This window comes from Eleutherodactylus coqui, chromosome 9, assembly GCF_035609145.1.
Source record: "Eleutherodactylus coqui strain aEleCoq1 chromosome 9, aEleCoq1.hap1, whole genome shotgun sequence".
Taxonomy (NCBI): domain Eukaryota; kingdom Metazoa; phylum Chordata; class Amphibia; order Anura; family Eleutherodactylidae; genus Eleutherodactylus; species Eleutherodactylus coqui.
Genome location: NC_089845.1, coordinates 102,220,408 through 102,243,892, shown reverse-complemented (window position 1 = coordinate 102,243,892; position 23,485 = coordinate 102,220,408). Strand labels below are relative to the sequence as shown.

The window sequence follows — 23,485 nt, the reverse complement described above, 5'->3', positions numbered from 1 at the left end:
ATAGTGTGATATTTTAATGAGACCTTTTACAGGCACAGCAATACCAATTATATCTATTATTGATTGTTTATATTTTTATGCAATACATGAGAAAGGAGAGGGACTTCTGATATTTGGGTTTTTTTTATATGCATTTTTTGACAGATTTTTATTCAACTATTTTTTTCGTAAAGGACTTGAACCTGCAATCATTCGTTTAATACACTGCAGTACCATTGCATTGTACCTGCCAATAGTAGTACTAAGATGGCAGGCCTACACTAGGCCCTGGGCTGCCATGCCAACCCATTGGCACCTCATGATAACATCGCAGGGAGGGGGTACAATCAGGTAACAGAGGGAGTCCCCGCCCTCTGTTGATGGCGCAGTCATAATTGACCACTGCTTCTAAGGTAAAAGAGCCTGGGATCAGGTGTCTGCTATATAAAATCGACTGTGTATGGCACGGTCTGTCATGGAGCTCCTGATCACTTCTAATGACTCATTTTAGAGTACAGCATACAGAACAAGGTCCTTATATCACTCATGATCAACAGTAAAGCTAGAAGTGACCCTCTAAGACTAGGGCTACATGGCGACTTTTGGCTGAGACAGGGATCACCCAACCTCACAGTCTCATTAAGGTCAATAGGGTCACATTGCAAGCAAAAAGTGGCCACAGCTGGGATCTGCAAGGTGAAAAAAAATCCCATCTCTTGCAACCTGTGGGTTGCGATCAAGGCCACTTGCAACTCGCAATGCAGGGCCATTGACCTTGATGACAATGCAAAGTCACAGGGTTACACAGCAATCTTTGGTCATCTGACCCCTGTCACGACCAAAATTCACCATGTAGCCTGAGCCTTATCTTGCTACTCCTGATCCCATGTATATAAAGTATCTGGCAGTAGGTGACCCCTACATCCTGGCACTTTATACACACGCGATCACAGGTGTCTGGCAGGGAGCGACCCCCTTATCTTAGTACTTAGTACACGGAATTAGGAGTATCATGCAGTGGGCGACACTCCCCCTACATATCCAGGTACTGTGTATAAATACAGGATCAGGTATGTCTTACCGTGGGTAACCCCCTTATTCTGGTACTGTATGCTTACGGAAGGTGACCCCAAAATCATGGTACTTCATATACACAGGATTAGGGATGTCTGGCAGGGGGGGGGGGGTTGTGTAAGAGGGTGGCACACTATACACACAGGATCAGAGGTGTCTGATGTGGAGTGACTCCCTTATCTTGGTACACATGGAATTAGGGGTGTATTGCAGCAAGTGACCCTCATATTCTGATACTGTGTGTATATATACAGGATCAGGAATTTCTTGCAGTGGCTGACCCCGCTTATCCTGGCACTGTATACTTACAGGATCAGAAATGTCTGCAGCAGGTGACCCCTTTATCCTGTTACTGTATACACACAGGATCAGAAGTGCCTTGCAGGGGATGCCTCACATATGCTGGTAGTTTATACACACAGGATCAGGGGTGCCTGGCAGGGGGTTACCCCCATATCCTGGTACTGTATACATACAGGATCAGGCATGTTGCGTGAAGAGATCCTTATATTCTGGTACACTCTGACTTGGAGTCATGTGACTCTAGTTGGGGCACACTGGGTGATAAGTCATTAGCGATGCCATACTGTAATTGTGCACACAATTCCACCCAAAGATGGACGGATCTCAGGAAGTAGTTCCTTTTCTTAAAAAAACCCTCATATCTGAAACGTAATAAATGCTGCATACTTTAATGTTAGGACATATGGTGCAGTTGTGACATCATTTCGATCCTGTGAAGCCATCTGCTTTTACTTGCCCTCGATAAAATCGAACACCTCCACCTCACACACATGGAGGTGCTCCCAACGTTCAGGAATTTTTATAGTGATGAATCGGGCCTCTATTCCATCACAGCAAATGGGGATTTTCTCCTGAGAAACATCAGTGACGACTCCGCACCTGAAGATACAAGCAGAAAAAGGTCAGGACCAGCAGGGAAGTGCCAGCGTCTATTAACCCTAAGGCCTCCCTCACACAGGGCGTTTTATACAGCGTTTAGCGCTGCCTTTTCAGCCCAGCACTAAACGCTGTACAACACTCCCATTCATTTCAATGAGGCTGCTCACACAGGGCTGAAAACGTAGCGCCTCCCAGCGCTGCGCTTTGACAGCGATGCAAGTTCTATTTTGGGCCGTTTTCAGCCCTGCGTCGCCCATTGAAATGAATGGGCAGCGGTTTTAGCAGTGCTGAAAACGCGGCAACACTTGGTGCCGCGTTTTTGGCAGCGTTAACCGCTCGCCATTTTCGGGGTGAGGGCTTGTAATAGAAGCCCTACCCCGAAAATCAGCCCCAGCTAGGCTAGGTAGAGAAAATAAGAAAGTAATACTAACCTAGACGCTGCAGTCCGGGTCGCGGCCGCTGGTCTCTGCCGCTGATCCAGGCTTCCTCTGCACTCAGAAGTCTATTGCCGGAGGCCAGGTTTGAGAACCCCGGCTCCGGCAATAGAGTGCTGTGATTGGTTGTCGGCGCCCAATCACAGCCCTTCATTGACTGTCTCAGCCAATCAGCGCCGGCAAGCTCTGATTGGCTGAGACAGTCAATGAAAGGCTGTGATTGGGCATTGAGCAAGCGCCGACAACCAATCACAGCACTCTATTGCCAGAGCCGCGGTTCTCAAACCTGGCCTCCGGCAATAGACTTCTGAGTGCAGAGGAAGCACGGATCAGCGGCAGAGACCAGCGGCCACGACCCGGACTGCAGCGGCTAGGTGAGTATTTACTTTTTTTTTTCTTTTCAGCATTCTTGGCTGCAGCCGAGCTGAAAACGCAGCCAAAACGGGGCGGAATCTGCAGTAAACGCAGCGTTTCTGCAAACGTCCTGTGTGAGGGAGGCCTAACACAGCAGAAAATATGAATAAAAGCAGACTTCCTGCCATAATGGCAGACCACGTCATGAATAGTGACACCCCCCACCAGCCCCTGTCCCATCAGTCCATCCATGTTCTCTATCAGAAGATGGCATGGGTGCCCAAAACACCCCCAGCTCCACTCAGAGATTTCTTTAGTTCAGAGTTTCCAACAGATAATTATTGTAACGCATTACTGTGACCTGAAACTCCAGGCGGGCAAACCTCAGGAGAGATGGCGGCATAGGGTCACAGTAATTTGTCACGTGGGGGGGGGGGGGGACTGTCACAGTAATTTGCTGCACTGTGGTGGTGGGTGGGCTCTCACAGGAATTTGTCGCTCGTGGGGGGGAGTGGCTGTCACAGTAATTTGTCACGTGGGGGGAGGGGGTCTGTCACAGTAATTTGTCGCGCCAGTGGGGCGAGGTGGGCTATCACAGTAATTTGTCGCATGGGGGGGGGGGAGGGATGGGGGCTGTGGCAGTAATTTGTCGCGTGAGGGGGGCTGTCACAGTAATTTGTTGCGTGGTGGAGGCGGGTGGGCATTCACTGTAATTTGTCGCGCAGGGGGATGGGGGTGCTGCTACAGTAATTTGTCGCACGGGGGGGGGGAGGGGTGGCTGACACAGTAATCTGGTGGGGCTACTATTGTGGGGGTACTGATGCTGCTGTGGCTATAATTGTGGGGACACTGATGCTGATGCTGCTGTGGCTACTATTGTGAGGGCAGTATTACTGCAGTGGCTATAATTTGGGGGGCACTGATGCTACTGTGGATATAATTGTGGGGGCACTGATGCTGCTGGTGCTACTATTTTGGGGCACTATTACTGCAGTGGATATAATTGTGGGGGCACTATTACTGCAGAGGATATGATTGTGTGGGCACTATTACTACAGTGGATATAATTGTGGGGGTACTATTACTGCAGTGGATATAATTGTGGGGGTACTATTACTGCAGTGGATATAATTGTGGGGGCACTATTACTGCAGTGGATATAATTGTGGGGGCACTATTACTGCAGTGGATATAATTGTGGGGGCACTATTACTGCAGTGGATATAATTGTGAGGGCACTATTACTGCAGTGGATATAATTGTGGGGGCACTGTTACTGCAGTGGATATAATTGTGGGGGTACTATTACTGCAGTGGATATAATTGTGGGGGCACTATTACTGCAGTGGATATAATTGTGGGGGTACTATTACTGCAGTGGATATAATTGTGGGGGCACTATTACTGCAGTGGATATAATTGTGAGGGCACTATTACTGCAGTGGATATAATTGTGAGGGCACTATTACTGCAGTGGATATAATTGTGGGGGCACTGTTACTGCAGTGGATATAATTGTGGGGGTACTATTACTGCAGTGGATATAATTGTGGGGGCACTATTACTGCAGTGGATATAATTGTGAGGGCACTATTACTGCAGTGGATATAATTGTGAGGGCACTATTACTGCAGTGGATATAATTGTGGGGGTACTATTACTGCAGTGGATATAATTGTGAGGGCACTATTACTGCAGTGGATATAATTGTGGGGGTACTATTACTGCAGTGGATATAATTATGGGGGCACTATTACTGCAGTGGATATAATTGTGGGGGTACTATTACTGCAGTGGATATAATTATGAGGGCACTATTACTGCAGTGGATATAATTGTGGGGGCACTGTTACTGCAGTGGATATAATTGTGGGGGTACTATTACTGCAGTGGATATAATTGTGGGGGCACTATTACTGCAGTGGATATAATTGTGAGGGCACTATTACTGCAGTGGATATAATTGTGGGGGCACTGTTACTGCAGTGGATATAATTGTGGGGGTACTATTACTGCAGTGGATATAATTGTGGGGGCACTATTACTGCAGTGGATATAATTGTGAGGGCACTATTACTGCAGTGGATATAATTGTGAGGGCACTATTACTGCAGTGGATATAATTGTGGGGGTACTATTACTGCAGTGGATATAATTGTGGGGGCACTATTACTGCAGTGGATATAATTGTGGGGGCACTATTACTGCAGTGGATATAATTGTGAGGGCACTATTACTGCAGTGGATATAATTGTGGGGGCACTGTTACTGCAGTGGATATAATTGTGGGGGTACTATTACTGCAGTGGATATAATTGTGGGGGCACTATTACTGCAGTGGATATAATTGTGAGGGCACTATTACTGCAGTGGATATAATTGTGAGGGCACTATTACTGCAGTGGATATAATTGTGAGGGCACTATTACTGCAGTGGATATAATTGTGGGGGCACTATTACTGCAGTGGATATAATTGTGGGGGCACTATTACTGCAGTGGATATAATTGTGGGGGCACTATTACTGCAGTGGCTACAATTGAATAAAAAGGTGAGCAAAATATTGTTTTTTATGTGTAATACTGTATTGTACAATGCTTTTACTTTACAGGGCATTAATGCCCCACCCCCAAAAAATTCACTTTGGGCGGTGGGACAACCCCTTTAATTACCAGGCATTTTATATGGTATTCTAAATCAACATCACAGGTGATTATTCTGAACCCAGCAGATAAATAGGGATATTAAAATGGTGATTCGTTAATGAGTTGTACTGCAGTCAATTGGTTATGGTAAGTAATACAGTAAGTGTACCCATCTAAGATGCATTTTTAGACAGATGTCTGCATAGGGTATACAGAGGGTTTGTCTACAACCTTTCCCATGACATCATCAGGATTTCTTTGTGCTGTCACTGTGCCTCTCTGTCAGACAGGAGAAGGAGGACTGTTATCTTTCCAATGGGTGAATGAAGCCCTGCCTAGGAGATGCAGGATACAGAACTTGCAGGACCTGGACCTGGCATGTCACTGTGCAGGGAAGGGACAAGTAAAGATGGTTCTGTATAAGGACACAGGGTAAGGAGCATGGCCAGTATACAATAGAATTACCTATTACCCAAAGGCCAGTGAAACAAATTTTGGGGTTTTCGCTCATCTCTATCTACGTTACATTGTGTTTTACTGCTATGCATTGAGCACACTGCATTATCTCCATCCACATACAACTGTAGAGGTAACTGTACAGACCTGAAGAGGAAGAGTATCATAGTAGAACCCATCTAGTTACACTTACGACTTTTGTTGGCTGACATCTGGAGAGGTACCAGCCAGGACCTGGGCTCCCATCAGACGGTCACGGCAGCAGTCTTGCCTATTGGTCAAGACCACAACTCCGACAATTATGAGCCTCCTCATGTCTATGGTCAACCACGGCCCATAGTCCAGCTTGGTGTGCATGCAGGAGCCCAATTTGAACTCACTGTCATCATTCCCATCGATGGCAAGCTCAGCGCCCGGGATTATTCCTGCGCTCCCTTCATAAGTAGAGCTCTGACTGGCATGTCCATGCTTTGCATAATTATGAACTGAAAAACAAAACAAGAGATTGTATGACCTGCGGCTGTTTGCTATGGATGGAGATCCGAGATTTCTGTATGTGTAGGGGGTCTATGATGATATTTCATTGATCCAATGAGCCTTACGTCCAATGGGAATAGAACAATCCTTGGCCCAAGTGGCCGACACTCCCAGAACCAAGAGGAGAAGTCCCAACATCCTGGACATTTAGGGTCCAAGCAAGATCTAGAACAAAACATCCAGTGAAATCATCAGTGTTCAGTATATGGTGGGCTAGCAAAGTATTTAGTGCCCACATGATACCTATAGCCCCCCCTAACACATCTCCTCCCGATCCTGGAGGTCTGGAGCTGTCATCTGGGCCGCGGGACCCGCACCCCGGTCACATGATCGCCGGCATTTACTGAATGCCGGAGATCATATAAAAAGTCAATAAAAAGTTTTAAAAAGTTAAAGATTCAACTGCCCTGATGAATCGCATCCACTCGCCTCCTCCGCGATGTCCTGCGGTGTCCTGGCCTCCCGGGTCCCGACGGCGCCTTCTGTGCATGCACGTAAGACGTCTGGTGCGTGCACAGGAAGGCCCGGGAAATTAAAAATCTCTCTGGCTCCCACCTACCATGTGTAGCCGTGAGCAGAGAGATGTCCCCAGGAGCCGCTGTATGCGGTTCACGGTCACATGATCGCTGCTATCCAATGGATAACAGCGATCATGTAAAGTAAAAAAAAAGTTTAAAAAAAAATTTGTTTCATCTCCCCTTACAGATCATATCTGTGAGGTGAGATGAAATTAAGTACCTAAGGACCCCGAATCTATCCATGGACCTTACCGCGGCTTCTCCGCATGTGCTCACTGCCAAAATGTGCAAAAGCCACAGATTGCCTGGGTAAGTTAAAATCTCCCTGCTCCTGGCTACCAAATGTAGCCAAGAGCCTGGACATTTCACAGAGGCTCACAGTACGCGGTCCCTGGTCACATGATTGCTGTTTTCCAATAGAAAACGGCAATCACGTAAAAGTAAAAAAAGTTAAAGTTTCAGCTCCCATCACGGATCCGATCCGTGAGGGGAGGTGAAATTACTTACCTAAGGCCTCTGGCGATGTTCCCCAACTGGATCTTTATCAGTGGACCTTTCCCCAACTTCGACGCATGTACCCATTAGGAAAATGGTAGACACAAGCACAGAAGCTGGGGAGGGCCCGGGAAATTTAAAGGCTCCTTGCTCCTGGGTACTGAAGGTAGCCAAGATCCTGGAGCAGTGACTGAGGGCCACGGTGAGTGGTCCCCAGTCACGTGATCGCCGTTATGCAAAGGGAAATGGCGATTACGTAAATGTCAAAGGGGGGGACCCATTTTTGGGTGAAAGTCTTAATTCAGATGTGTGCTGTACAAAAAAAAGTTTTTAAAATGACACAGTTGCCCAAAAAAATGAAAATCGTAATTTTTTTTTTCTTTCTGGTTTGCTCATATTCATTCAAAAACTGTGGGGTAAGAATACGCAGTACACCCGTAGATAAAGGGGTCTAGTTTTCAAAATGGAGTCGCTTGTGGGGGTTCTCTGTCGTTTTGGCTGCTTAAAGGCTCTACAAGTGGGCAATGGGGCCTAGAACACCTTCAAGCAAAATGTCTGCTCTGAAAGCCACCGGGTGCTCCTTTCATTTTGGGCCCCGTTGTGCATATGGACAGAAGGTTAGGGCCACAATGGGTATGCCTCTGAACACAGGACAAACAGGAGTATCCATTTTGAGTGCAAATCCTCATTTTTAAGTGTTCTATTAAAAAAAACCACCTTTTAAATGGCATATTTGCAAAAATATGAAATTTTATTTTTTCTCCTCTAAATTGCATTAATTCCTGAAAAAAAAACTGTGGGTGAAAAATTCTCAGTGAATACATTGAGGGGTGTAGTTGTTTAAATGGGATCATTTGTGGGTGTATCTATCATTTTGACACCTATGAGGCTTTGCAATCTTGGCTTGGAGTAGGAAAGCAAAATGTTCCTCAAAATGTTAAAAATCAATTTTAAATTGTACGTCTCTTAAATGGTTAAAAAAAACTGAAGTTTTTCCAATGTGCTTCCAGAATAAAGTAAACAGATGGAAATATATATCTTATCAAAATTTGTATAGTATGCTTGTACATATTTGAGATATTGCAGTTGAAAATGTGAAGAAATGACACTTGTTTCAAAAATTTCCCAATTTTGGCACTTTTAATAAATATACACAAATTCTATCAGCCTATTTTTACCACCTAAATGAAGTATAATGGCATGGTGGATCGGCTCCCACCTAAATTCAGAAAAATTCTCCATTTCAGAAATCTAAGAGACCGGCAACTCACCCCCTCCAGCTCTCCTAATCATCGGAGAAGAGGAGGAACGACCAGAGAGTCAGATCGTGTCCTGGAGCAGCTGTGACGTCCAGCGGCCTGCTTACTGCCTGAGGGGGTGAGATTCCCTGCAGCTAGCCCCGACATCAGCACACTCCTGGTCCCCGGACACCCTGACAGGAGACAAGAGCCAGCGACACTTGCATGGCCGGAGCACAATTTGCCAGCCCTCTCCGGGACCCCGACATTTGCAGGAGCTGTTTTGGCAGGGCGGAGAAGAGGCCGAACGCAACAGGGGCCGCCATCTTGCCGTGCCTGGATGAAATGCTCTGCCGCAGAGCCGTGTGAGTGATCAAAAGAAAAGCAGCTCCAACTCGGCACACTGCGTCCCACCCTTCCTCTTCCAATACCACAACGCACCAGAACATCTACCTCTCTCGCTTCTGCCAGACTAAAGGCAATAAAGTAAATCCACGTACCTCCTCAAGACATGAAGTCAGAGCATAGCTCAAATTTTTCAGCCTTTTACATTAGAGGTAGGGATGAGTGAGTATACTCGCTAAGGCACTACTCGCTTGAGTAATGTGCTTTAGACGAGTATCTTCCTGCTCGTCCCTGAAGATTCAGGGGCCGCCGCGGAGCGGGGAGCGGCGGGGGAAGCGGGGAGGAACGGAAGGGAGATCTCTCTCTCCCTCTCTCCTGCCCGCTCTCCCCTGCTCCCCGCCACGACTCACCTGTCAGCTGCGGCGGCTCCCGAATCTTCAGGGACGAGCAGGGAGATACTCGTCTAAAGCACATTACTTGAGCGAGTAGTGCTTTAGCGAGTATACTCGCTCATCCCTAATTAGAGGCTAACTCTCTCTATATATCCCTTCCAGAATTGTGCTGCCACCTGGTGGTTGGTTCAGGAGAGACGTGCCGCCCCTCAATTTGTTCCAGCAAAAATTAAAATAGCAGGACAGAGTTTGAAAATAAATAAAAATTTATTAAACTGATTTTCCAGCAGAAGAATCGCATAATCTAGCATTGCAGAGGACGTGTGCCTCAATTTTTCCTCAGTAACCGCTGCTGCCTCGGACATGTTCCTGGAGTAATTTGAGGAGTAGCTACTAAATCGCCACCACCCCCACCCTGACGTAATCTGATAAACGCCCCAGCAGACGCATGTACAAGGTTGATATGCTGTTGCATTGATCCTTGATCAATTGGTGATCAGTGATATCCATAAAAGAAATTTCTAAGAAGCAAAGGAAAAAGAGGGGGGGGGGGGGAATTACACAACAGGCCGAAATATGCCAAAATACAGAAAACAGCACAAGAGCTCACCCCCACTCAGTTCTGCCCAGACAATCCCAGAGATTTTTTGTCCCCATCTCCAAGCAGATGTGACAGATCAGGAACAGGACCCCCACTCTCCAGCTATTGATCAAGAGGATGCACCTACAGCCTCGCCAATTGAGGCCAGCTCTCCTCAAGGCTTCGACGCAAAAGCTTTATATGAGAACATCAGTCAACTATTTAAAAAGGAACTCTACCTGGCGGTATCCGAATTTTCTAAGCAATTACAAGACCTATCCCAAAGGGTTGATGAGATCAAGACCAAGACAGACAAGGTCATTACAATCCTGGATGCAGATCAAGGCTATATAGATGAGAACCAGTCCCAAATAGAATTACTAGAATTAAAGCTGGAGGACTTAGAGAAGCGGTCCAGAAGGGCCAACCTAAGAAGTAGAGGTTTACCTAAACGCTTCACCGCATTAAAAGAAGCAGCTCTAAATATCTTTCAAGCCCTTCTTTCGCAGACTGAAACAAACCTATTCAGGATGGACCGTATACACAGAGCTCTAACTAAACCTCGCAATACAAACTTACCCAGAGACATCATCCTTAAACTACACTATCCGGAAGCTCGGGATCTGATACCTTCAGCTGCCAGAAAATTTTCATCCATCCCAGGGACTGAACCAGGGGTTCAACTCTTTGCTGACCTAGCCCCATCTACTCTGGAAAGAAGGCGCCAACTCCGCCCCATCACCCTAGCGCTCCAAAGAGCACAAATCCGCTATAGATGGGGTTTTCCATTTATGCTCTCATTCCAAATTGAAGGCCGAGAGCATACCATTAGATCGCTTGGTGAAGGCCAGGAGGCCTTGAGATCATCTAATATTGCGATTGATATATCTCTTGAACAAAGGCCCCAGACTCCCCGATCTCAGAGGCCATCTAGAATCTGGGAGACGCGAGAGGACCTGTCTAAGGCAAGATATGCTTACTCTACTTTGTCTGGGACTGAGTTTACATGTTATGGTTGGGCAGTATAGTGCCCTAATATGTTGAAGACATTTCTAAATATGTTTTGTTATAGATCACGATCACCAACATGGATGCCATGTTGTTTTCCACACAAGTGTGATTTAAAATAATTTGTTTTTTGAGTCAACTTGGCACACTATGTACCTATTGGTTTTTTACTCCCACAACAGTTTTTTTACCCATCTACCCTATTTAAAAAGTCGGTGTTGGTTCAGCCCAGAAAAGTGTATAATCTTTTCATCTCTCCTTGTAGTTGGGGTTGGTGCTCAAACCCATATGGTCTAAAAATTAGATCAGCACACATATATTTTTCCCATGTGTAAAATTATAAGTCATATTGTAAGGGGATTTAACTCCCCGATCAAGTGGAGGAAGACCTTCCTTGACTATGAGAAACACAGACCTGACATCATTTGCATACAAGAGTCTCATTTCTCGCAAGATTCCCACCCAAAGTATTTTAATACTCGATACCAATCCCACTATCATTCATCTTTTGCCACAACGAAGAGGGGAGTGTCGATTTTCATTTGAAAGTCCCTGCCATTTAATGTAACAAAGGTCATAACGGATGAACACGGGTGATACTTAAAGGGGTTGTCCCGAGGCAGCAAGTGGGTCTATACACTTCTGTATGGCCATAATAATGCACTTTGTAATATACATTGTGCATTAATTATGAGCCATACAGAAGTTATAAAAAGTTTTTTACTTACCTGCTCCGTTGCTAGCGTCCTCGTCTCCATGGTGCCGACTAATTTTTGGCCTCCGATGGCCAAATTAGCCGCGCTTGCGCAGTCCGGGTCTTCAGCAGTCTTCTATGGAGCCGCTCGTGCCAGAGAGCGGCTCCGTGTAGCTCCGCCCCGTCACGTGCCGATTCCAGCCAATCAGGAGGCTGGAATCGGCAGTGGACCGCACAGAAGAGCTGCGGTCCACGAAGACAGAGGATCCCGGCGGCCATCTTCAGCAGGTGAGTATGAAGACGCCGGACCGCCGGGATTCAGGTAAGCGCTGTGCGGGTGGTTTTTTTAACCCCTGCATCGGGGTTGTCTCGCGCCGAACGGGGGGGGGGGGTTAAAAAAAAAAAAACCCGTTTCGGCGCGGGACATCTCCTTTAATACTAATAGGAGACCTATATAATGAAAAACTGTATTGTCAATGCATATGCACCAAACATATCACCTATTGAATTTTTCCTGGCCATGTGTAATAAATTATTACAGCTAGAATATTCCAGGCTGGTCTGGTGCGGAGATTTTAATTTCACTATTGATCCTACTGTGGATTCCACATCCATTACCTCCCTGACAGGAACAAAAACCCAAACTTTAGAATTGGCCTCAGCATTTCAGACGCTCACATTGGTCGACAACTGGCGAGAGTTCAACCCTTGGAATAAAGGATTTACGTATTATTCCCCAGCTCATAGTCACCACTCCAGGTTGGATTGGATTCTTTCCAATCCCATATCAATCCCTCTTCTATCCTTCTCGCGCCATATAATATGTGCGTGGTCTGACCACGATGCAGTGCTCTCAGAATTCCTTTTTTCACCTCGTACCAGCATCCCATATAGTTGGAGGCTTAATGAATCCCTTCTAACCAACCCAGATCTGGCTAATGTCATTCAACAGGAAATAGAAAAATATTTTCAGCTTAATAGCCCTGAAACTACCTCCTCAGATGTTCGTTGGCTAGCACACAAAACAGTAATTCAGGGCACACTGATTTCCATGGCCTCCCGCATAAAAAAAGAAAGATCCCGGGCCCAGCAAAACTTTAAAAAATTACTAAACTAGAACAAGTTTATGTGCAACATCCTTCACTGTATCTATTGAAGGCCATCAAAGATTCCAAACTAGAACTAAATGCCATCCTAATCCATAAAACTGAAAAGGCACTAGCCTGGACACAAATCACGTACTATCAATACAATCAGATTGCTTGCTAGCGCGGAACCTTAGGGAGAGACAAACACTTAACGCTATACATAAAATTCAAACCTGACCACGTACTTTTACCTCTAACCCAGACAAAATATATTCCACCTTACACCAATATTATCAAAAGCTATATACAGCACCCCAGTCCAACTCCAATACCCAAACAGTCTCCTTTCTTTCCCAACTCAATATCCCTAGAATGTCTGACTTTGCCCTTTCAGGCCTCAACCTGGATGTCACTTTAAAAGATGTTGAATGGGCGAATAAACGTGCCAAAAAAGGCAAAGCACCTGGACCAGATGGTTACACTAGTCTGTACTATGAGAAATTTGCCCCGATTCTAATGCCACACTTGGTTGAATTATATAACCATGTCCTTCAAAAGGGCCAAATTCACCCCGACTTCCTACAAGCCCTCATAACGACCATGCCGAAACCCAGAAAGGATCCTGCAATCCCCTCTAACTATAGGCCCATTTCCCTCTTAAATATTGACCTCAAACTCCCCACTTCCATCATGGCCTCTAGACTCAATAAACTCCTTCCTTCTTTGGTGCATTGAGACCAAGTGGGGTTCATCCCATGCAGACAGGCACCTGACAATGTCCGCAAAATAATTAACCTAATCCACATTGCAAACCTCCAAAAAACACCATTAACAGTTCTCACCTTAAATATCGAAAAAGCCTCCGATAGCTTATCATGGTCTTACCTGCAACACGTTCTTCATCAAATGAGATTTAGGGGGCCTTTCCTAAACCTCATTTCAGTCCTTTATTCTAAACCCACAGCATTTTTTAAGATCCCATCTACCAGACCCATTCCTGTTAATATACTAAGAGGCACTAGACAGGGGTGCCCACTCTCCCCAGCCTTATTTGCGTTGGCAATAGAACCCTTAGCTGTAGCCATACGCAATAACTCTAATATATTTGGGGTCCCAGTGGACTCACAAAATTTAAAAATTAGCCTCTTTGCCGATGATCTTCTCTTAACCCTGACAAAACCCCTGACCTCTCTTCCCAATTTACTGTCGGTTTTAGGAAAACTTGAAATGGTCTCAGGCCTTAAGATTAACCAATCAGAATCTGAAATTCTTCATTGTAATGTTCTCCCCCACATTCAAAAACTCATAGATATTGATTTCAGATTTCACATATGTCCACATTATCTATCCTATCTTGGAAACAAATTAGCAAGTAATATAGATTCTATCAATAAGTGGAACTACGAACCCCTTATCCAGAAACTTAAGCAAGACCTACTAAAATGGGAAAGTCCCTACCTATCCTGGATAGGCCGGATCCACAGTATCAAAATGGTGCTCTTGCCAAGGATACTGTACCTTTTTAGAACACTGCCGGTCGCAGTATCACTTCAGGCCATACAAGCACTACAAAAAAGAATTATGTCCTTTATTTGGTCTCATAAACGCCCCAGGATATCAAAGAGAATCATGTTCCTCCACAAGAAGTTTGGCGGCTTATCGGTTCCTAACCTCCTTAACTACTATAAGGCAGCCAGACTAGCCCAAATTCCACCAATTTATGCAGGATCTAACTCCCCTCTGTGGGTCTTCATAGAAAATATGCAAATTCGTCCCCATAACTGGTCATTTATAAATTACTTTCAATAAATATTTTTGAAACATAAATGAAGTACAATATGTGGCAAAAAAACAATGTCAGAATCACTTGGATATGCAAAACGTTTACGGAGTTTTTCTATGTTAAAATGGCACAAGTCAGATTTCCAAAATTTGGCCTGGTCACTAAGGTGCAAAAGGGCCTGGTCACTAAGGGGTTAAAGGGGCTTACCAGTTGTAAACTATCAAATCATATCCTCAGGATAGGTCATCAATAGTAGATTAGCAGGGGTCTGTCTTCTGGGCAAGTGTGTTTTGTGTATTGAGCTGATTTTTGCAGGAAGCAAACAGCTTCATTCTCACTGCAATGAGTGGGAACTTTGCCTGCAATACCAAGCCAGCCCAATGCAGAGAGAATGGAGCTGTCTGTTTCCTGCAGATATGTCCCATAGAACAGCTGATTGGCGGGGGGGGGGGGGGCTCTGGTGACAGACCCTTCGTCAATCTATTATTAGTGAGCTATCCTGAGGATAAGCCTTTGATAGTTTACAACTGGACAACAACTTAAATGCTGCTTTTCCTTTTCAGTTGAACCTTGGAAGGCACTTCAGTAATGCAATGTTTCTGGTTAGTTAATGAAGGTGTTGTAGTGGCCTGAAACACCTATTTCTGGCCCCTCCATAATTATCATACATGTCATATCTTTTATGTGGATGCACTGTGCAAAATGTCTTGTCTGCTGTTATGTGTATTGCACAGCTGCAACATGTAAGAGGTTGATGTCTGAGAGTGGCTGGGACATGTCTGGAAAAAGCAACAAGTTTGTCTAGTCATGTGGTGTTGCATGAATATAAATATGAGTGATTGAGAGTTACTTCTATTTACTATAACAGTTGAGAAAGGAGGGAGAGTGCCGGCCACATGGGGGTACCTTCAACCCTCATGTGGTGAAGTGATGGAAGCAGAGGAAAGGTATCCTGAGGCCTACCATTCCAGGAACCAACCTTTGAGGAGAAAAAATGGGAGAAGAAAGGAGTTCGCCATGCAGTTGTTAATCTACTGAGTTCAAGTGAGTGTCTGCGGAGTGTTGCGCCCCCCTCTGGTGTTATTCTGCATCCCGGAGTGTGCGTGTCCAGGAGCGGAGCATTACAGATAACGAGACTGTATGCCCGATATCATCCTGTGTCCCTCCTCCCTGACCGTCAGCTGCAAACTGTCTTTTCCTGCACGAGTGAGTAAAGCTGTACTCTGCCAAGCAAGAAGTAAAGTTTGCCAGTCACTGCCCATTCCCAGTGATTGAATTTCCAAGTTACATCTTATTTTAACCTCCGGGTAATCAATGATGTGAAAGGAACGGTGGCATCACAAGTGACAAATTCTACAGTCCACTAAACAACTATACAGGTAATCACTGACCCAGCGTTGCCTGGAAGAGGTCTAATGGTGCCTTGGCCGAGGTTCTGTGCGTCCCTCCGGAAAGGAGTCTGGTAGAGCCACCGTGACGAGTGCCATCTCTACCCCCCTGCTCCTCAGTGTGGGCCTTGTGTCTCGGTCGCTGCAGTGTCTTATATGTCACTGTGTTTAAAATGCATTGTTCTGTGTGTGTGTATGCAAGATATGCTGTGAGCGTATAGATTACTCTGTATGTACAGTGGGCAGTGTACATGTAGAGTCCTCTGTTTCTATATAGAGTGAGCTGTGTAGGTATAGAGGCCTTTAAGTGCTTATAGAGTGCTCTATGTACATGTGAAGTGCTATTTGTGTGTAAAACGAACTATGTGCATGTAGAGTACGAGTGTGTTATACATAAAGCCCATTATACACAGGGTGACTGTGGGGTGCTGGAGCGCCCCACACCCCTCCCAGCAAGCATAGCTCAGTGAATAGAGGCACCTCCATTCACCGTAAACAGCGAGACATTCATAGATGAATGATTGCCTGTTTACACAGGCAGATGCAGCAGCAAACCAAGAATGATTTTATGGTCTGCATGAAAAATCCAATTAGCAATTTATCGCTGATTGTTCTTTCACTGAATGCGTTCATACAGCATCATTATTGTGCAAACTGCTCGATCTAATGAGTGATTTGGATGATAATTGTACCTTTGAAAAAGGGCCCTAAATAAAGTGTATTATTTTTTCGTAGAGTTTGTTGTGCATAAAGGGCTACATACGTATGTAGAGTGTGTATGTAAAGTGCTCTGGCAACATGTAGAGTGCTCTATATCTATTCTGAGTGCTCTGTGAGTATGCAAAGTACTCTATGTGTATGTAGAGTGCTCTGTCTATCTAGAATGTTCTGTGAATATGTAGAGTGCTCTATGTCTATGTAGAATGCTCTTTGTCTATGTAGAGTACCCTGCATGTACAGTGCTCTGCCTGTAAGTAGAGTGGTCTATGTGAACTGCTTTGTTAGTTTGTAGAGTACTCTGTGAGTACAGTATGTAGAGTGTTCTATGTCTATGTAGATTGTTCCATGAGTATGTAGAGTGCTTTTCCCCCCGTAGAGTGCTCTTTGGTATGTAGAGCGCTCTGTGAGTATGTAAAGTATTCTATGTCTATGTAGAGTGGTCTGTGAGTATGTAGAGTGCTCTAAGTCTATGTAGGCAGAATTTCAGGAAAGTGAACAAAAAGGAAGGACTGAAAGGGTGGTATCTTGTGGAGTAAACTTGAAGGGATAGCTAACACTAGAGAAGAGAGAGAGAGCGTATTCAAAAAGATCTAGAAAAGCTTAAACAGTGGGCGGTGACTAATGGAATGGTATTTAACAAGGAGAAATGCAAAGTCCTATATCTGGGCAAGACAAATTAAAAAAGCACATTCAGAATGTGAGGAATCGGGTTAAGCAGCAGCACATGTGAAAAAGACTTGGGTATACTAATAGATCATAGACTGAACAACAGTCAACAACGTGATGCAGCAGTCAAAAAGCCAAACACAATTCTGGGATGTATTAAGAGAAGCATAGAGTCTAGATCACGTGAGGTCATTATCCCCTCTGCTCTTCCTTAGTCAGACCTCATCTGGAATACTGTGTCCAGTTCTGGGCGCCCCAATTTAAAAAAGACATCAACAAACTCAAGCAAGTTCAGAGAAGAGTAACCAAGATGGTGAGCGGTCCGCAAATAATGTTCTATGAAGAACGGTTAAAGGATCTGGAAATGTTTAGCTTGCAAAAAAGAAGGCTGAGAGGAGACTTAACCCTTTGCAATCCAATTTTGGATTCAGGGTTTCCTAGGGGGGTTTCTCTTTCTGCTATTATACAATGGTGCCATCTGCTGGCTAGAGCCAGTACTGCGTTATGTGACATGTGGGAGAGGCCCCCGACAAGAGAGCGGCCAGTAATATACAGTAATACCCAGATGGATGTCTTCTGACATTGGAGCTGTACAGCCTTCAATCAGAAAGTCTTTAGATGTCAGACAGTGGATTGGAAGGGTTAATAGCTGTCTACAAATATCTGAAGGACTGTCACCGTGCCCTATTCGCATTTTCACAAGGAAAGACCAGAAGCAATGGGATGAAACTGAAAGGGAGGAGACACAGATTAGATATTAGAAAAACTTTCTCACAGTGAGGGGGATCAATGAGTGGAACAGGTTACCACGGGAGGTGGTGAGTTCTCCTTCAATGGAAGTGTTTAAACAGAGACTGGACAAATATCTGTCTAGGATGATTTGGTGATTCCTGCCCTGAGCAGGGGGTTAGAACCGATGACCCTGGAGGTCCCCTCCAACTCTACCATTCTATGGTTCTAAGAACAGCTATTGCTCACACTTGATGGGGTTGTGCTAGAATGTGCCCAACTATACAGAAGCACTTCCAAATAAGAAATGACCTATCTGATAGGTGAAATACAAAGAGGAGCTACAAGCATGTCCAGATTCACTTTCCCTGAACTCAAGATGGAGTGTAATACTCAAAAAGAACTGACCAGCTGCTATAGGCGCTGCTCTCTAAAGTCTGACAGATACATTGCCAGGCTAGGTTCTCACACAGAAAAAAATATTTTTATTTACGAAATAAAAGAAAAGAAATATTTAAAAAAAAATAGAAATAAAGCTGCACATTTTACCCCAGAACGGAGTCATCCTCTTGTTTCCGGAGGTTTGAGGAAGACTCCATTATGGGGTTGAAATGTATAGCTTTATTCACTTTATTAGTAAATAAAAAGAAGTTTTTTCTGTGTGAGAACCTAGCCTGGCAATTTATCTGTCAGACTTTGGGGAGCAGCACCTACAGCAGCGGGTCAGTTCTTCTCAATTCTATGTCTATGTGAATTGCTCTGTGAGTATGTAGAGTGCTTTGTATGTATGTACAATGTGTATGTAAAGTGTTCTGTAAGCATGTAGCATGTTTGGTGTGTATGTAGACTGCTATATGTCTATGCTGATTGCTCTGTATATAGAGTGCTCTGTGAGTATGCTGGCTGCTCTGTGAGTATGTAGGGTGCTCTGTGAGTATGTAGGGTGCTCTGTGTGTAAGTACTGTAATGCTTTTTGCCTCTAATGCTTTTTGCCTCTATCACACTTTTGTTATGTTTTTACCCCCTCAGGCTTTTGTTGCACTTTGATGACCCAAAATAACAAACGCCCGCAGACCTACCCTGTGCGGCCGCGTGACAGCCCGCAGATCTACCCTGTGTGGCCGCGTGACAGCCCGCAGACCTACCCTGTGCGGTCGCATGACAGCCCACAGACCTACCCTGTGCGGCTGCGTGACAGCCCACAGACCTACCCTGTGCGGTCGCTTGACAGCCCGTAGACCCAACCTGTGCGGTCGCATGACAGCCCGCAGACCTACCCTGTGCGGTCGCATGACAGCCCACAGACCCACCCTGTACTTCTTATTATACCGTCTGATAATATGATGTGATGTAGATCTTACCGGAGTCTGCGGGGTCTGGTGCTGCCGCCGCCCGCCCGCGGCTGCCTTTATATAACTTTACTGATGACAAATATTTGTCTTCCAGATATGGAGGATTTAGCAGTGTGTAATGAAGAGATTATACCCCAATTACTGCACATCCCCAGATTACAGAGCCGACAGATTATGGGGGCACCAGAAAACAGCATTAGGGGCAAAGCTGCATGGGTGTATCTAAACCAGGTGTGATACGGTTTGCTGGACTTTGTATCTAATCCTACCCTGTGTGTCACTGTCTGCTGAGCTGCAGTATCTCATCTTATCCTGTATGATACTGTCTGCTGAGCCGTGTATCTAATCCTATTATACTGTTTGCTCAGCAGCTGTATCTGATCCTGCGGTATCGTGTGATATGATCGCAGGGCTTTATAGAATAACTCAGATTGATCCCTGATGTTCCAATATATCTTTACAGGGGTTCTGGCTTTTTTGACACTGGGCTCCAAATCCTATGCTCTCCACACAGTTAATGATAAAGCTGTGCTGCCTGCAGCCTCCACTAGGAGGAGCTCTCTGCATATGGATTTGCACAGCTCCCACTAGAGCAATGTCTCAGGACGGTAGGGCTGCGTTCACACCACGTTTAGTGACCCCCAAAGCTGGCTCGGATGGAAACCCGTAGAACACGTGACACTTCTCTGGTCTCTGTCTTTTACACTGGACAGAGCCACGGGCAGGGAAAGAGATCTCTGCCTCACGTATTCTGACGTATGGCAGCTTCCAGCTTCTTCAGTGCTCATGTATAAATGCAGCAGCGTCAAACATGTGTGCCACCACTCTATCTCTATGGGCATACTGGAGGCAGATGCTGTATGCTGACCTGTGTATCTAATCACATCATGTGTGATACTGTTGGCTGGCCTGTGTATCTAATACCGTCATATGTGACACTGTCTGCTGATCTGTTTATCTAATCACATCATGAGTGATGCTGCCTGCAGACCTATGTATCTAATCCTGTCATGTGTGATACTATCTGCTGGTACTATTGTACCTTCGATAGTAATGAAATGGTGGTGACAGCATATATGGTGCTAAAAAAGTGCTTCCTTTATTCCTCCAAGCGTAAAAGATACAATGTTTCGACAAGAAGTCTTTTTCAAGTATAAAACCACAATCAATACATAGACATTCATATACAAATAACACATAATTAGACAGCAAATCAGAGCACAAAATTCTAGTGTCCCCACCTCCATATCTAACAACACCTGCGTGAGGAATTGTCATGGCGAATCTCCACTTCGTCCAAGATTCCAAAGGATGTCATTACGCATGCGCAGCTCCCAGGATGCGTGGCGCGATCACCTGATCAGCATTTTTGCGATGTTACAGTCCCATTGCCCAACTGAGCATGCGCTGTACATGCACGATGCGTTCCACCATAATGGCGTGCACAACGTCAATCATTTTCGCGCATGCGCAGAATGGAACTCATCCCTTGAAGGGTGTGATAGGATCCTATAGGTTAACTAGCGTAATACAGAGTTTATTAGTGTCTAAAATGACCTTCCATTGTACAGTATCACATTAAATAGCATGCTACCTTAGTTCTAATTAAATTTTTAATATTGGAACTGCAAATACTTTATGAATATATATCAAATAATTCATATACGGGATCATCTCTTCTTATACACACGCTATCCATGATCAATGAAGCTAGGATTATTATAAGGACGCAGAAAATGGACATAGGGATCGTCATCACAACAAAACCAAATTGCATCTGAAATGTAAAAATTAAAACATGTTAAAAAATGCATAACTGCATATTGTAAATGCACATAAATGGAATGCTAATACGTCAGATACAAGTGACTACTTGAATTGACTATAATTGTACTCGTGATTCAGTCCTTTTGGACTGAACGTATCAAGTGTGTGAATCCAACGGAGCTCCTTCTATTTAAGTGCTCTAATTCTGTCACCACCTCTGACTGACAAGGGCACCCCATCGATCACCCGAAACTTAAGCTGACAGATGGAGTGCCCGCATCATGGAAGTGGCGAGGTACAGGCAAGTCCAGATTCTTTGTGCGAATGGTGCTGTTATGTTTCCCCATCCTGCTCCTCACCTCCTTCGTGGTCTCACCCACGTACTGTAGCCCACATGGGCATGTTATGAGATATATTACATAGGAGGAGCAGGAATAGCGACCACGAATCTCAAACATCGCACCCGTTCAACATGGAGAAACCTGTCACCCTTTACTAGGTTCCTGCAACATGAGCAATTTAAGCATGGGTAATTACCCGCTTTACAAGGCAAAAATGTTGCTTGCATCGGGACCTTTGCTTTGTAAACTAGAGAGTGAACAAGTTTATCCTTCAAGTTAGGGCAACATTTATACGACATCATTGGAAGACTAGCAAATTCCTCAATATTTGTCAGATTCACAATAGGCCAATGCTTCTTCAAAATGGCCTGCACTTTTTTACTCACTGGACTGTACAAACGGAATACGTTTTGGTTTATCCAACCTCGCTTTTGGTGCCACCAGAGTGTGCTTTTCCACAGTTCTCACCCTATCCGCGGCGTCCCTCACAAGACCTTCTGGATAACACCTGTGTAAAAAATTTTCACACATTTGGGTTAGACGTAAGTCCAACTTGTTTTCATTAATGATCCGCCTTACTCTTAAGAACTGGCTCCACAGCAAAGACTCAATAGTGGCTCATGGATGAAAACTTATATTCCAGAAGACTATTGCAATCTGTATGTTTCACATAAAGATCTGTTTCGAAGCCATCACCACTCCTAGAAACCAATACATCGAGGAATTCAATACATTCACATGAATATTTCACCGTAAATTTCAATTCAGGACGGATACTATTCAGTTCTTCATGAAAACGCAGTAGTTTCCTCTCAGAACTTCTCTGGAGCAAAAAGATATCATCTATATATCGGTGCCAGGAGACCACCTGCTGCCAATGGGTCAAAGTGTAAACATGATGTTCCTCGAATACGTCCATTTATATATATGCGTATGTCGGCGCCACATTCAAACCCATGGCGGTCCCCTGGCACTGTCTATAGTATTTGCTCAAAAAGACAAAATAACTCCTGGAGAGGAGTAATTCTAGCAGAGTCAGAATAATATATTCACACTCAACCGTAAGATCTGACGAGAGAATGTTTTGCCTAACTGCTTCCAGGCCTCTTTCATGTGTAATTGAGGTGTACAATGAAGTTACATCAAAGGATGCAAGGATGACATACCCAGAAACCTTAATCGCATCAAGTTTTGATAGAAAATCTCCTGTGTCTCTAATATACGATCTGCCCATAATTGACAAGAATATTGATATATTAGAGAACATAGATCCATGACCGGAGACGATTGGTCGCCCGAACGGATTGTCCAAGGTTTGATTATCTTGGGCAGTACGTATATTGTTGGAACATTTGGAGAGTCGACATACAGGAGATCAAACAATAGTTGATCGATATTACTTTCCGCCAGTGCGTCCACCAAAGTAGATTGTAAAGATGTCTAATACGCTATTGTAGGGTCATTTGGTAGCAATTCATGCACTTGGGAATCACCCAATTGTCTTAAGATTTTCCTTTCATATTGGAATGAATCCATCACCACCCCCCCCCCCCCCCCGCCTTTGTCGGCTGCCTTGATGGGGATGGATAAATCCTGTGCCAGTGAGCGTAGAGCTTGGCGTTCATACTTATTCAGATTATGTTTATAAGGTCCACCAACTTTATGATGACGTAATTTATCAATATCACGACTGACCAACTCAATGTATGTTTCTACTGTATGATCAGTGGTGGGTGGTTGAAACTTGCTTTTATTGCGTAGACCCACCTCACTCAGAGTGAAGGTCTCCTTGTGGGCGGTCTGCGCATCAGAAGCAGTTGATGTATTTGTTGAGAAAAATATGATCTCAATTGTCTAAAAAAAACTCTTAAGATTGAGGTCAAGGTTAAACCAGTCAACCCGAGGGGTCGGACAATATGATAAACCTTTGGAGAGCACATTCTCCTCTACCTCAGTGAGCATCCTAGAGGAGATGTTGACCACTAGGTTTACTTGGTCA

At 44.7% G+C, this 23,485-nt stretch overlaps 1 protein-coding gene across 6 annotated transcripts; it reads right to left on the bottom strand.

The window, feature by feature from the left end:
• Positions 1-1,717: 1,717 nt before the first annotated feature.
• LOC136578291 (fucolectin-7-like) lies at positions 1,718-19,407 on the bottom strand. Of its 6 annotated transcripts, none has more exons than XM_066578243.1 (4): positions 19,388-19,407; positions 6,448-6,547; positions 6,039-6,330; positions 1,718-1,956 (listed from the first exon to the last, which is right to left on the bottom strand). In XM_066578243.1, the coding sequence occupies exons 2-4, from the start codon at positions 6,527-6,529 to the stop codon at positions 1,806-1,808; spliced, it is 525 nt and encodes a 174-aa protein (XP_066434340.1). In that variant the 5' UTR covers positions 6,530-6,547; positions 19,388-19,407; the 3' UTR covers positions 1,718-1,805. The 6 variants fall into 6 exon arrangements, with proteins under 6 accessions (XP_066434340.1, XP_066434339.1, XP_066434338.1 ...); XM_066578242.1 differs by lacking the exon at positions 19,388-19,407 and adding an exon at positions 19,106-19,160; XM_066578241.1 differs by lacking the exon at positions 19,388-19,407 and adding an exon at positions 9,389-9,460.
• Between the last annotated feature and the right edge of the window lie 4,078 nt (positions 19,408-23,485).

Bases quoted from the DNA above. Each gene is read 5' to 3' on its own strand.
- LOC136578291 (XM_066578243.1), bottom strand. From the start codon at position 6,529: ATGTCCAGGATGTTGGGACTTCTCCTCTTGGTTCTGGGAGTGTCGGCC. The intron at 6,331-6,447 runs GTAAGGCTCATT...TTTGTTTTTCAG, and splicing joins TTGTTCTATTCCCATTGGAC to TTCATAATTATGCAAAGCAT. The intron at 1,957-6,038 runs GTAAGTGTAACT...TTGTATCTTCAG, and splicing joins GATGTCAGCCAACAAAAGTC to GTGCGGAGTCGTCACTGATG.